At 40.0% G+C, this 16013-nt stretch overlaps 1 protein-coding gene and 1 pseudogene across 2 annotated transcripts; one reads left to right on the forward strand and one right to left on the reverse strand.

Moving 5' to 3' along the window:
- Window positions 1-692: 692 nt before the first annotated feature.
- LOC306855980 (granzyme K-like) lies at window positions 693-7158 on the reverse strand (annotated as a pseudogene). Its single transcript, XR_013785805.1, has 7 exons — window positions 7042-7158; window positions 6806-6938; window positions 3743-3852; window positions 2502-2656; window positions 1302-1379; window positions 956-1208; window positions 693-864 (listed from the first exon to the last, which is right to left on the reverse strand). The product of XR_013785805.1 is annotated as a granzyme K-like (transcript).
- Window positions 7159-11842: 4684 nt separating this feature from the next.
- LOC306855981 (relaxin-3 receptor 1-like) lies at window positions 11843-14624 on the forward strand (the record flags this gene model as incomplete). The annotated part of the gene is made up of 2 exons (XM_079394944.1): window positions 11843-11869; window positions 13392-14624. 2 exons carry the CDS (start codon window positions 11843-11845, stop codon window positions 14622-14624), a joined length of 1260 nt encoding a protein of 419 aa, XP_079251070.1.
- Window positions 14625-16013: the final 1389 nt, after the last annotated feature.

Below are 16013 nucleotides of genomic sequence, written 5' to 3' on the forward strand. Positions count from 1 at the left end.
CATGAAATCTTACATTGTTATGATTATATATATATATATATATATATATATATATATATATATATATATATATATATATATATATATATATATATATATATATATTAACAGCCCATTCTGCTGTTCTGTCCTCGACGCTGTATGGAGTTTGTTTAATGTCCTCACCAGCAGGTCTCTGCTTGTTTTTGACACTTTGAATTATTTCGAGGAAGTGTCTAATTGTGTTTGCATACAACGAATATTCTAAAAGCCAGTGGGAGTTTACTTGATGTGCTTTGGTCTTAATGCATAATGTGCTCAATGTAATGGAAGTCAAACAAAAAAAAACAATACTAACTAAATAACCAATTCACTCATTAACTAGTGAAGTTTTGAAAATGTCATCTATCAAATTGAGGATAAAATGGAGTTTCGGTTGGCAAACAAACCATATAAATAAATGTGTGTTCACCAGACAATGTAGGTCATCTTCCAGTCTTTGTTTTATGAGAGTGTCCATCAAAAATAAAGCATAGTGGAAATGTATTCTTCACTAAATTTGTATTAATGCAATATCGGATACATATTGCTAAATTTGAATACTTGTTAAAAAAAAGTGTGAAAAATAATCCAGTATTGCTTTGTCAATATACATTTTTAGTTACAGCAATCTGAACTAATCAACAGTCTACATGCTGGAAATGTTTAGCTTCTTAAAAGGATGTGCTGTTGAATTGCTTTTTCAGTATATTATTGATCCAGAGGATGTGTCTTTGGGAGAGAAAGGTGTATACAGTTGGTTTCTTGGGATTACCGCATCCTTTTGACCCTGATACCACTTCAACTATGTTTTTCTTACATTCCAAAAGGTCCACCGGAATCTCCCTGAAAAAAAGAACACAAGGTTATTTTTCCTTTAGACAGGTAAAAGGATGATTTCAACCAGCCATAAATCCAAGACCACACTATGACATACCCAACAGGTGCCTCTTTTCTTGCTTGCCTCCTGCACACAGCATGTCTTCGGTGATCACAGGGTCTCCGTTGTAGTAGTGGTTGCATCGTTTCCTGTGCATCACTGACACCTCTAACATTTGCAGTTTATCAGAAGGTTCCTCGCTGTTAGAATCAATAGTTCCCCAACCTGTCACAACACAATTTGTTCCAGGTGGCACATCCTTTTCCTTTTTAGGGATTTTTTTGGGTTTTGCTTTCACTTTTTTGTTTAGCTGCAGAACAAATGGCAACGCACAAAAACATACCGTGAGAAGAGTCATACGCTCACCATGTCTAAACAACAACCACATTCAGTTTATCCTTACCTTAATGAGCATGATGTCATCTTGTTTAGTTCTTGCATTGAATGTTTTAGGGTACTCGTAACGGAGGATGCCAACACGCTGAGTGCACATTTAACACTGTCACATCAGCTTTCCTTTTAATTACAATGATTCATGGTTTGGGAATTAAGGATACTAATTGTTAAAGTTTTGCAAGCAATATTTTTATCCAGTCTCTCTTGAAACAAGGCTTCAGATGCTCAGCAGTCTGTGATTGTCGTTGTCTGATTCTCCTTTTCATGACTGGTCATACATTTTAAATAGGAGTCAGATCTGGGCTGCTGGTAGGCCAGTCTAGCACATTCACTTTGAGTCTACGAAACCACGCTGTTGTAGCACATGCAGAATGAGACCTGGCATTGTCTTGATCTAATAACCATGGACTTCTCATGAAAGACATCATCTTGATGGCAGTATATTTCTCTGTGCAACTCCAATATATGCCTCCATGTAAATGGTACCTTCACACATGCAAGTCACCCATGCCATTTACACTGATGCACTCATATACCTTGACAGATATTTGTTGCATCACTGCATAGAATTGATGTATAGCTTTCTCCTAGAGTAACAGAGTTTCAAGTTGCATTTCTTGATGCAGCAGCAGACTGTGGTAAATGACAGTGGTTTTCTGAAGTACTCCTCAGCCCATGTGGTTATATTTCACGAGTTCACACTTACATATAATAATAACGGAGCAAGTTTGCGTATTTGGCGTGCTGTCCGGGGGGAGGGCTCCGAGCTCGGTAATCATTCCCGAGCCCGGGGTACTCCCCTCGACCGGGGAGAGGGTACGAGCTCGGCATTTAGCCCAGACCCAAAGTGCTCCCCCCCAGCCCCCCCGTGCTGGGGTAGGAACCGGCTGTAGGTGAGGAGTCGGGGTGGTGGAGGGATGTTGGAAGACGAGAGATAATGACGGTAAGACTGCTGGGTTATTTATAGAGATTCTCTCTCGTGCTGATTGGATAGGTGGTGTAATTGCTGATGATGAATTGGCCGTGTTAATTATCTGCGCATGCTCCTCCCAAAATTTGTTAATAAAACATCACTTCACGAGTTCACACTTACATATAATAATAACGGAGCAAGTTTGCGTATTTGGCGTGCTGTCCGGGGGGAGGGCTCCGAGCTCGGTAATCATTCCCGAGCCCGGGGTACTCCCCTCGACCGGGGAGAGGGTACGGGCTCAGCATTTAGCCCAGACCCAAAGTGCTCCCCCAAAACGCTATTATTGCAGGACAGCAGCCGAAGAGGGGCTTGATAACCCCCAAAAAACTTGCATGGCTTAGGCTGAAGGGATGCTGGATACTGCTGTGGTAGTGGTACTTCTGTGGAATCTGGAAGTAGAGATGAGAGGGAGGTAGAGATGCAGGCTCCTGCAGGAGCAGTCACTGCTGCGGCAGTGGAGGAATATAGAAAAGGCTCCTGCGGGAGCATTCACTGCTGTGGCAGTAGAGAAATATAGAAAAGGCTCCTGCGGGAGCGGTCACTGCAGCGGCAGTGGGGAAATACGGATAGGGCTCCTGCGGGAGCAGTCACTGCTGTGGCAGTGGAGAAATATAGAAAAGGCTCCTGCGGGAGCAGTCACTGCTGCGGCAGTGGAGAAATATAGAAAAGGCTCCTGTGGGAGCAGTCACTGCAGCGGCAGTGGGGAAATACGGATAGGGCTCCTGCGGGAGCAGTCACTGCTGTGGCAGTGGAAAAATATAGAAAAGGCTCCTGCGGGAGCAGTCACTGCTGCAGCAGTGGAGAAATATAGAAAAGGCTCCTGTGGGAGCAGTCACTGCAGCGGCAGTGGGGAAATACACATAGGGCTCTTGCGGGAGCAGTCACTGCTGCGGCAGTGGAGAAATATAGAAAAGGCTCCTGCGGGAGCAGTCACTGCAACGGCAGTGGGGAAAATACAGATAGGGCTCCTGCGGGAGCAGTTACTGCTGCGGCAGTGGAGAAATATAGAAAAGGCTCCTGCGGGAGCGGTCACTGCTGCGGCAGTGGAGAAATATAGAAAAGGCTCCTGCGGGAGCAGTCACTGCAGCGGCAGTGGAGAAATACAGCTTGGCTCCTGCGGGAGCAGTCACTGCTGCGGCAGTGGAGGAGTACAGACAAGGCTGAATGTAGTGCTGTTGGAATGAATGGAGTGGGGATGGGCCGTTGAAGGTGGATATAGGAGATTTTAAGAGGGGTTGGCTATGGAGGGTCTGAAGTTCGGGTTCCCAGGGATGTATATCATTAAAGGGGTTGGCCGATTAGTGTTTGGTGAGCTTCCTTGATGTGGGAGCGGTCTGATCGAATATAGCTTTTGAAAGCTTCTGACTACCAGTGACCAAGCGCTTTAATTTGCTGCTAGGAAATGCCTTTATGGGCCGCTATGGTTGCTGCGCCTATTCGGAACGAATGGCTGGAAAAGTTTTCGGCTGGGGTACCAGATAGGAGCAGGACTGACTTAAGGTGCTTTTGGAACCAGAAGCGAGTGACGGGGCGGTTGGAGTCGTCTGTAAACAGGGGGTCGGATGGGAGTTTGGCCTGTGATTTCCTGAGGTGGAGAAAAGCTAGGAGGGCTTGGTATGGTAATATGGGCGATAGGAGGTTGAAGATGTAAACAAAGTGGCCTTCTTTGACTGGTCTGTTTTACTTGCTTAATGAAGTAAGAGATAGTTTCATCATCCAGCACCGCTAGATCAGAAATGGTGGGGTGAAATTATTATTATTATTTTTTTTTTTAACTGGACAAATCAAGCGGGCGTGAGCACCGCCACAAAAATCACGAATATGAATAAACCGGCAGTGCTGTCTTGAGCATCTACCCATATTGAAACTGATGCAGACCTGGCTGTCGGAGAAAAAAGGGCGGTGGCGAAGTAAAGGAGATGGGTTGGATGAGACGTTTGGAATGCTTGGCACGTAGCTGGTGGATTTGGACGGAGATGATTCTGGGCAGGGGGGAAAGGATGGGTTGATGAAGGGGCATAAGGTGGTGGAGTGGGAAATGGATCGGCAGATCGCGCATGTAATGTTACGGCAGCCTAAAAATATTCTGTTATGGAGTTCGGTGTCCAGGGCTCCCCAGTAAGGGGCTTGATTCCACTGGGCCACTCGAATGGCGCATTTAGCTGCAAATAGTTTATGGTACGTATAGAAGTGGGAGCCTCCGTATGATAATGCGAGTTCGGCAACTATCGCGAGATAGTCGCCGAGCTCGCGTCTTCTGTGGGGAAATTCGGTGCAAATAACTTCCGTGTAGCGGTTGAAAGTGATCGTGAATTCGGTGAATGATAAGAAACATGACGGGTTGTTAGCTGTGTTCTTTAAAGTGACGGAAAATTCGTCAATTTGGCGATCAGCAGACGGAGGTGAAATTGGCGACAAAAAGGGAAAAAGGTCTATATCCTACAAGATCTGTGTTCTGATGGAGTTGGCTACGGGGCTGGTTCCGGTGAGAGCACATTGGCGGGATGGGTAGGGGTGTGGCTGAAGAAAGTGAGAATGGACCTCGGGAGAAGGGAAGGGGAAAGTTAGCCGTTAGTTAGTGATCAGCAGAGTTTACACGTCACGTTTTGGTAACAGTAAGGCTCGCTTGGAACCTCGGCCGAGGTGGTACTAAAAAAAGTGTAGGATATCATAGACTGAATCAGACAATTTTTAAGATGCATTGGAACATTGAAACCTGAGGAGCTGGAATGCAGAGAGGCCTTAAGGAACAGGACGTCATAAATCTAGTTTGGGTCAAGCAACTCCCAACTAGCAAGCCTTTTTCACCAAACAACTTACAACACTGAGGACAAAGAAACACTTATTGATAATTCCAATTCAAGAAGGAGACTGTCAAATTTGTTGCAAGTAATCAAGACTGATGTTCACATGTAAACCTGTGATAGAAATTCATTAGCTACAGACTCTTTCGGGCGTTTCTCCACATAGAAGACAGACCAAACCAACATTCCTTCGTTCTCCTTAGAACTATACAAAGACTTTATTTTTCATATGCACATAAAATCATCCTAAAAGGACATTTTTATGCAGAACCCCACATATGATTTTAATATCCTTGTTTTAATCACTCATTGTGTATGTCTTGCTTTTAATCATTATTGAATAGCTCGAGCCTTAAAGATAAATATTGCATATTTAGTATGTATGAGCTCGAAAATGCATGCTGTGAATGTTTCTTCCAATCAATTCTTTGTCAAATGCATCATAGTCTTATTATGAAATCATGTTCAAAAAGCTATACTTTGCCAAAGCCTGTAAAATTCGGACCATGTGACTGATAACAAGCTGATTTATGACGTGAAGAACACACCCTAGCTAAGCAAGGACAGTTTCTAATTGGTCAGGACCATCCAGATGGGACGGTCCAGAAGCTGAGTTTAAAACCTCAGGACATCGTAAAATACTCTCTCTTGCCTTTTTACTCTCTCCAACTCTCGTCCCTCTCACCGCGTGCGTGCTGCTCTTTGAGCATGCTCAGGCCTCATGTGCCATAATGAGAAGGAAAACAACTTAGTCTCATTACATCATTTTATTTTATTATTTTACGTTGGTTTTCTTTTCTTTCCGTGGAGTTTCGTGTGTTAATGTTAAAGCTTCGACTGCACTTCTTCAAACGTCCAGCAAGCCAACGCCCAAGAGACATCACTTCAAAGACTACTGAACTTCCAGCCAATCAGACACTTCGGGAAACCCCCTGTCTGCAACGAGGACACAACCCCGTTACGCAGGCAAAGCAACACACACCTCCAGATTCTAACAGGTTCTAATTGGTGTATTTAATATAAATTTTAGCCTCATTGAGAAACTCAAAGCGAGGGTTAAATAAGTGATTGATGGTTGTTCAGGTCTATGCAATAGAACATATTGCTGTGAACTCGGGATTTCACATTTCCATTCTCTTAAACTCATCCTTTCCTCACTCTCTCTCTTTCTGCAACGTGTGAATGTGTGAATGCTTGTGTTCATGTGTTAGATTAGTTTATGTCTTAGGTTTATATAAATAAAATCTGATTTATATTTTAAAAGAGAAGTATCTTGTGTTTTCTGCTCACAAGTTAATGCCTTAATCTGTCGATTTCGTTACTGTGCTATTTAATAGTGTTTTCACTATATTTGGGATTTTAATATCCAGTGCAGAGTTTGTTATACGGCTCGTTCAGTGAATCGCCGTAACGCTGATTCTGTTCAAATCCCTATAAAATCATAAATGATTCCCTTTGAGCTAAATTAAACTATTTGTTTAAATTACGTATTAATATTAATATTATAATGTAATTAACCCTACAAAAGTACCAGGTGCTGTACCCAGTGGAAAAAACCCCAAAAGTGTGCTGTACTGAACTGTACCGTGCCGAACTATGCAGTGGAAAAGCGCCATAATACTACAAAAATATGAATGATCTCATTGGTAGATTTACATTTCCTTTCTGAAAGATTCTATTATACTTCACAAATACTTTACAAGTTTATTAATATGCTGAAAGTGGTTGCCTTACTCTTTGCATTGTGCTGCAGTTAAAACCCACTGGTCTTTAATCAGGATTCCTCCACACACATGCTTCTGGTTCTTCTGAAACCATCCATGGTTGAGTTTTTTTTTGCCTCCAATAATGGACACCTCAGAGCAAGCTGGAATAGAGATTTAAAAGGCAGTTACAGATTCAACAAAAACAAACTGATGAATATGTATTGTGAACTTTTTAATCAAACTCTGTGAAAGATAAATAATTACCTGCCACTTTAAAAAAGGTGAAAGCCATGAAGTAATACACAATCAAATATCTGCAAACATCCATCTTGGTGCCTGTTTTCTCAACCAAAAGTCAATGTGTTGCCTCAAACATTCAACAACATCAAATGTAAGAGCACTGAGGAAATAACTGCTTTTTAATGCACACTTTGGTTACTTTGTGGTCAGAGCAACATCAAAAGGTGTGCACATGTGGGAGTGTTTGCATGCAATGTGATGCATCAGTTTTTGCACATTTTAATAAGGTCACATTTAGTTCAATTTCTCTATTTCAAGAGTATACAAAACCAAGAGAGAAATGCAATTATTTTGCAATAATTACCTTATAATCTACTGTCATAACATTTTCTGTAAATGGTGTTCACATGAGAGTAGAAATAAATGTGCTTTAAAGCTGAGGGTGAGTGGTAAAAGCTCTACTGACTGTATCTGTGGCATTCTGTCAGTTAATAATGAAAATAAATTTTACCCATAACTCAGTTTACATCGACAGAAAGGCACTTACAAAATTCTGTGGGGCAATCAATGGACAGCAGCTGTTATCCCTAAAGACTTCCTTAGGGATTAAGGAAGATTGTATTTTACAAACTATGGGACAAGCTTTTTTTTCTGCAGTAATCAACATTATTGATGCTGCTGTAGATCGAACATAACAGTCCAACTATGGTAATATTTAGAGTAAACAGAGGACACTGCAGTATTACTAGATTCTTTCTAAAAAAAAAAATTATCCTCTATTAAAATGAGTCTAAGAGGGGATCTTTGTGACAAGAGTTCAGACATGTGTCTTGAAAGAGAAGTCTCATCGGGGGACATGTAGCCCTCACCGAAAGATTGATGTGAAGGTAAAGTGACTAACAGTTTTTCACACCTTCAGAAGTAAAGCAGAAGCTTCAAAGCAGAACGGGCGGTTGCATTCTCCTGCCGCGCCAACCTTACAAATGTGTGAATCACAGCTGGAGTCAAATGAAGACTCAAGAGGTTTTTATTGGGCTTCATGCGAATACAGAAGAAAAAAGAAAAAATGAAACCGCCTTTATAAAAATTAGTTACTATACTTGCAAATAAGAACATTTTACTTTCTTTGACGTTTACAAAAATAGAGCAATTTAACAAGAGCATCTGGTATTTATTATAAGAGTGATCACATAAATAAGTAAAAAATGCAAGGAAAATTATTAAATATCTAATATGAAATAGTTAAATAATTAAGTTTTATTTATACAACAAGCATTGGCATCATGCATCATTGCTCTTACTAATTGATTTCCACAGATCAGAGAAAAAAACATTCTAATCTTAATCCAATATAGACTGAAGAAGTGCACAGTTCCTCTGTCAGCGCACAAACACAATGCTGGATGTGGGATTAAAAACCCAAAACTGACAGGAGATCCTCAGGGGCTGTCAACATTATTCGGGCCACATTTTCCATCTGTCATAACGTAACCGCTGGCAACAGTTATTGCCTCCATTACAAAGGAATCAACGGATTGGATGGATTTCAAAATCGGCTAAAAGTTTCATCAGCGATGAGAGGTTATTAGAGCCAAGTAATGGGACTCTAATCTCAAGTAAACAGAATTTATCTTAATTAGCACCCGCCACACACACGATTCAGTACCACACAGAAATCTCTTTAAAGATCTTTGACTGTGTTTTTCTTGAACTTGATGTTCCTGGAATTCCCATGTGGGTTTGTTGTTGAAAGATTTAACAATCAATGAATGCCTTTCTAAACTTTGTTGCACAGATTTCTAAAGTGTGTTGCACAGATGCTATCGTTAAAGTAAGGGACATTTTACACTTCAATTTCCCATGAACTAATTTCTGTAACTAATTACTATTTTACAAATAATTATATAATACACTGAAAAACTAACAAAGTCTCAGTTCAAAACTACACACATTAGCCAACTATGTAACTATTAGTCCAGTGAATGTCTGTGAGTTCCTCTCAAAGATTTTCTTGTAAAGTCATTAAAAGATCCATGAGAATGGGAGATCTGTTTTTTAGCATGTTTCCTGGTTCAGAGCTGCATGAATGGACACATATTTAGCACACTACAATTCATACGGCTAAGGTTTGTGCATTTTAGCTGATTAAATTGGCTGTGCTTATACCTTGGCAGAGCGAGTCTGAATAAACAGGCAGCTTCAAATAAATGCCTTTGATGCAAACTGTGTGGTGTCTTTTTCATCAAGGAATTCTTGTGCTTGAAGGCATAATTACAGAGCTCAAGCACCTACAGAGTATTTATTCATGGACGTGGAAATCCGAGAGGCTTTATCTGATTCATGCCTTTGGCATGACAGCCATTACTTATGAAGCTATTCCCTGAGATCTCTCAAAAATCGCCAGGGTATTTATTTATATGTTTGTATATTTATTTACTGAACCTAAAATGATTTGTTAAAAGGACGCTTGTGGAAATGGCCTAGAGAGTCAGTTATCCGGCTCACGGATCTTCTCAGACAACAAAATCTTTTAATTTCATGGCTCAGGAGACTTGTAGTCCATCCAAAAATCATCTCATCCTCATGTTGTTTCAAACCTCTCTGACTTTCTTCCTTCTGTGGAACACAAAAAAAATATTTTAATGAATGTTTCATGCATCTTTGTCCATACAAAGAAAGTCAAAGGAACGCAGTATTGTTTTGTACTTTAAATGTCTGGTATTTCTGTCTATGATTAATGCATACAAACCTGTCTAGAATATTTTGTGAATTTTTTTTTTTTCTTATACAGATTTAATAACAGAACATAGGGAAAGAATAAGAACAAATTATTTGTTTTGTGTTCAGTCAATGAAAGACAGAACTGCTAAATAGACAGAATGTCACAATGACATTCAATGATATTCAGCAACAACTACCATCTCTCCACCTTAATTTTTCACAGTTCTTTTTGCCATGTAATTAATTCACATTTCATAAAATTCTGTCTACCTGTCATAGTCAGCAATTGGATTATAGGTAACACAAATGAAATGACACATGTCCAAGTGGGTCTGAGTTTCAGTACATCTGATTTACTCACTTGTTGAACAAATACAGTTAGAGATTAAGAGCTAACGTGTTTCCACCAATGTAGATCCAGCAAGGCCCTTGTTTGCTTCACCTATGAATTGGGTTCCTTTGGGAAATACAATGACAGAATGGTGTATCAATCGGCTAAATGAAAAAGCAGATGTGGCACAGTGGGGGCAGCTACCTGTAACAAGTTTGTGACTCATCCATCACTCAGCCTGAAGCAAACAACAAAGTCAATTATTCCTTAAGACAATGCATGAAATCAAACATAACTGAAAAACTACAAGGCTTTTTTTTTGCACTTGTTTTGGCGGAATGGGGAATATTCAGATGGCTGAAAAACTCTGTGACAAAAACATAACGTGAATATTTAAACATGTACACAGAGTGCCATGTCACTTCAAGTATGACTTTTGCTTTCCTTTTTTTTTTTGTGATGTCTTATGCTCTTATCTTGCCTAGGGCACCAAGAGGACCGTCACTGGTGCCCCCAGAAAAGCAATAGTTGCATGACTGCCTGGGAAAGACCTGCTTTTTGAGTTCCAAAACTTCCCTGGAACCATGCTGGTTTCACATATAGTCTGAAATCCTATGCATAAATTGATATAATTTATGCATTTAAAAATGCTTGGTTGGTTATTTATGATAACCTCAGCTTTCCCGGCAAATAAAGTCTGCTCAATTAAAGAAAAAAAAAACAAGTGAACATATTGCATTTGAATGTTGAGCATAACAAAATGTCATATTAATGCTCAACATACTTTTCCATTTAGTTTCCTTCTCACTCCATTTGAGCTTGTCATGTTTAATGAAACGTTCAGCAACAGATGTTTGCTTTGGTCTTTCTAATATAGAGTGAGATTGGGAAATCTTCCCAAGACTCACAACTGAACTGTCTGACCTAGGTTTGAACTCACAACATAACACACACAGGCTTGTGTTCAGTTTTGAAAACATGAGCTGAGACCGTGTAAGAGTACAAACCATTCAATGAGACAGAGCAAATGCTCTGAGGGAACAAGAACGCCACCCCCACCCCATCCAAGTCCCCTTGTTTGTATACCGTGAGGAGATCTTATGAATTATTTATAAGAGCACAAATAACAAGCTGCTGTGGAGACTTAATTAATGATTGATCGTTGGACTTCAACATTCTAGATATAGAAGTCTTGCCAAGAGTAATGTCTGAGGACAGCTTAAGTCAATAATTCCATAATACTAAGGATTTCTTCCAATTTTAAATAGATTTTAGAAGTTCAGAATTGGATTTGTCAGAATTTATTTCTATCTTCACTTGTTTTGTTTCCAGATTCAGGGTAGTAAAGGAAATGTTTCAGCTGACCTTGTCTGAAAGCAGAAGGACTATGCCTAAACCTATAAACCTCCAGTACAAGGCTATTTAATAGGAGAGTATAAATGCAAACTGGTTATCCTTGCTGTTAAGTACAGCCCCTGCTTGAGAAATATGAATACACAAATATATATATATATATATATATATCATAGAATTATAATATAATAATAGATTTAGCTAAATAAATAAAAACATTATGAAGAATTTTAGGCCACGTTCCAATTTAATTTCCTTTGTCCAATTCCTGGAGCTTGCACCTCTTACTCCTCACTTGCACCCGCACACTGAAAAGCCAAGCTCCGCCACTGGCACAGAAGCAAAAAATTGAGCCTGTTCTATGTTATGAGGAGTCTGATTCAAACTGACCTTTGAAGTTGTCACAATACCCGACGTAGCATGGTTGCCAAGAAACTATTTTGCCAGGTAGGCTGCTGTTAGCAACCGAGTCTCATTATTTAAGAACGGACAAGAGCGCAAAATGACTAAAGACTGTGACTCTGGTAAGCAATAAGAGATTACGGAAATCCAGTGGAACGTCCCTATTAACAAACTAGACTTTTGTATCTCTGCTGCCTTAATTATTTAACTTGGGGTATGGAAAACATCTGACTCTCATTCTGTCTTATATGATGTAAAAATGTTGAGGTAGAACATGTTTTTCAAAACCAAACACATTTACTGCATATTCTCTCTCCTCTCAACCAGATCCTAAATCCCACAGGCACAGCAAAGCTTAATTAAACAGGTTATGTACGCCATCAAAAGCTGATGATGAGGATTTGGAGAGGGGCAGAGATCACTTCATTAGATCTGACCTGATACATCTGATTATGTGCAAAAGAACCTTTAAGCTTATTTATTTATAGCAGAAGGCTACATGATAAAACATTTAAAGGTGCCTGGTGCTAATAAATATAAACCTTATGCCAAGGGGATATAATTTTGCTGTCTGGTGTTGTATCTATTAGTGTATTATGATCAGTATGCCATAACAATTTTTTTTAATCAGATAAAGTACACTAAAAAATCGAGTGAGAACAGGTGAAAACTCAGCATGTCTCTATCATATTGAAAAGGTATCATTTCAAAAACAAAAGCACTTTATATGCAAATATGTATCTTCAGTAAATTTCAGTATTCAATGTATATAAAACATGACAACCTTTTTCAAACAGTATGAAATTGACAATGATGAAAATTACGTTACTTACACTTCCGTGAAAATATGCCAGTGTGGTTTTAATTAGGCTAATTGTGTTCACTTGCTTACCCAACATCTGTTATAAAAAGAAAAAAAGAAATTGAAAGTTTTAAGAACGGATCTATCATTTTAAAATTAATTTTAAAACCAGCACACATGACCACTGCTAAAAAAAAATACATGAATTTACGCAATTAGATTCAAAACCTAATAGCCATTACGAAAATTATCTCATTGATAATTAGCCCCGCCTCCTCTATCTGCTCAAGTAATTCTTCAAAACTCAATACGGTGCATCAGTTCTTAAATCATTAAGATTTTAATTGTGGGATTTGTCCATTTATTCTCCCTATTCAACCATTCAGAGCACCGCATCACAGGGAGCACCACTGTCTGTGCTGCGTAAAAGCGCAAGCCACCCAATCCATTGACACTTGGCTGTTGGCGCTATAGAAACGCAGCGAGCTGTCAGTGCGTGTGAAGCTACGCACGGGCAACAGATTTGTGCGCTAAATAGGCTATGTGGTTAAATAGCCTCTCATAGTTAGATTTATTTAAATGGAATTAAAAGATCCCCTTGGTCTTAAATATTACCGTTGCAATGTGTGCGCAAAGACGATTTAGTACGCGGAAACCTAAAATGGCAATAACAGACAGTGGAGACGGGAGAAGTTGGAATGATAAGATTCAGGAGTGAGTAACTCGAGCAAGATGGAAAAATTACACTAAAAACGGACAACGCAGAAGACTTCCGAGATGCAAGACGAGCTCACCGACTACGCGTCTGGATATCTCCCGTTAAGTGAATACAACACTAGCTTCACGGGGAACAGGACTAATATCTCGTGGAGTGACTTTCAAGATCTCGCCGATTTGGATAAACCCGGTATTATGGGAGACGGATCCGCGGTCCTGAGAATAATCATCTCTGTCATTTACTCGGTTGTGTGCGCGCTGGGTTTAATCGGTAACATCCTCGTCCTGTATCTCATGAAGTCCAAACAAGCATGGAAGAAGTCTTCCATCAACTTCTTCGTGACGAGTTTGGCGGTCACAGACTTTCAGTTTGTTTTGACACTTCCCTTTTGGGCTGTGGAGAACGCCATGGATTTCACTTGGTTGTTTGGGAAGGCGATGTGTAAGATAGTTTCTTATGTCACGGCTACGAACATGTACGCCAGCGTGTTTTTCCTCACGGCTATGAGCGTCGCGAGATACTGCTCCGTGGCATCGGCGTTAAAAAGTAGGAGACGCCGGTTGCGTTTCCCCGCGCAGTGGATGACTATAGTTATTTGGATTGCAGCGGTCGGTGCCGCTCTGCCGAACGCGATATTTTCTACAACCGCCACGGTATCCAACGAAGAACTGTGCCTGGTGAAATTTCCCGACCGGAGCGGGGATGCGCAATTTTGGCTGGGTTTATATCACGCGCAAAAAGTTCTTCTGGGGTTCCTCGTTCCATTCGGAATAATCACTATCTGTTACCTGCTTCTCCTGCGCTTCATAACTAACAAAAATGTGAACACCACCAGCGCAAAAAGGCGATCCAAAGTGACTAAATCTGTGACTATCGTCGTTTTGTCTTTTTTCCTGTGCTGGCTGCCGAATCAGGCGTTAACAGCGTGGGGAATCTTAATAAAACTCAATGTAGTGCACTTCAGTTATGAGTATTACACCACGCAAGTGTATATTTTTCCAGTCACAGTATGTTTGGCTCATTCAAACAGTTGTCTCAATCCCATTCTGTATTGTTTGATGAGAAGGGAATTCAGAAAAGCGTTGAAAAAGCTTTTTTGGCAAATCACTTCGCCTTCTGTGACGAACATGAGACCGTTTACCGCCTCCACGAAGCCCGAGCAAGATGAGCACGGTCCCGCGCTGGTTCCGATCAGTCCCGCTGAGCCCGCGCTTATTTTTTATCCTCCGGGGGCTGTCATGTATAATGGCAGAAACGACCTTCTGCCTAACAGCACATAACGAGAAGTTGTTGGTGATTTGAAATGTTTCAGACTAACTGGCTAATAATTAATTAGTTCGTACGTTTTTTTCTCCGCCAAGGCGCCAACAGAAATAATTATCAAAGAAACCAATGCACAGAGTAAAAGAGTTCCGGTCTGGAAGACCTTTTGGAAGTGGAAGGGAGCCTCCCCATTCAAAACCTTTCTTAAAGTGATAGTTCACCCCAAAATGAAATTCTGTCATTAATTAGTCACCCTCATGTCGTTCCAACTATGTACATTCATCTTCGGAACACAAATTAAGATATTTTGATGAAATCTATGAGCTCTCTGACCATGCATAAACAGCAATGCAAATTAAATGTTCCCAGACCCAGAAACGCAGTAAGGACATAGGTAAAACAGTCTATGTGACATCAGTGGCTCAACTTAAATTTTGTGAAGCTACAAGATTATTTTAGTGTGCAAAGAAAACAAAAATAACAATTTATTCAACAATTCTTCTCCCCCAATTTACCGTCTTCCTCCATTTTTGAGAGTGCTTTCCCCAGAACATAATCAACGTAATCAGTTTGTTTCCGTTCATTGGAAAGTGCACACATTCGTCGTGGTACTCTACAATTTGGCGGAAGACAGTAACCCGTGGAGAAGAATTGTTAAATAAATAAATTTTGTTTTCTTTGCACACAAAAGTTACTCCCGTAGCTTCGCAAAATTTAAGTTGAGACACTGATGTCACATGGACTGTTTTACTGATGTCCTTACTGCGTTTCTGGGAACATTGATGTTGCATTGCTGTCTATGCAGGGTCAGAGAGCTCTCTGATTTAATCAAAAATATCTTAATTTGTGTTCTGAAGATGAACGAAGGTCTTACGTGTTTGTAACGACATGACGGTGAGTAATTAATGACAGAATTTTCACTTTGGGTTAAACTATCCCTTTAATTACACCGCTCTAATCCAATCCAGGTTTTACATTTTCACCCTCTCACTAGTGAGAAAGTCTTTACAAGCAGGAGGAAAGAGCTCTTTGCTCCAGGCAAAATCACACATATGTCGCTCCCTTTTTAACTTCAACTCTGCACTACTAATCATCTAATCTGGAACTGTGAAAATCAAAAAAATTTTTTACAAAAAATTCATTATAATATTTGACAGACTATTCACAGAGCACATTGCGGATTCATATAATTTAATAATGTAGTTGGATTCATACAATTTGTGACCCTGGACCACAAAACAAGTCTTAAGTCGCTCGGGTATATTTGTAGCAATAGCCAAAAATACACTGTATGGGTCAAAATTATCAGTTTTTTTAATGCCAAAAATCATTAGGATATTAAGTAAATATCATGTTCCATGAATATATTTTGTACATTTCTTACCATAAATGTATCAAAACTTAAT

Source organism: Barbus barbus (genome assembly GCF_936440315.1).
Source record: "Barbus barbus genome assembly, chromosome: 36".
NCBI classification, from domain to species: Eukaryota; Metazoa; Chordata; class Actinopteri; order Cypriniformes; family Cyprinidae; genus Barbus; species Barbus barbus.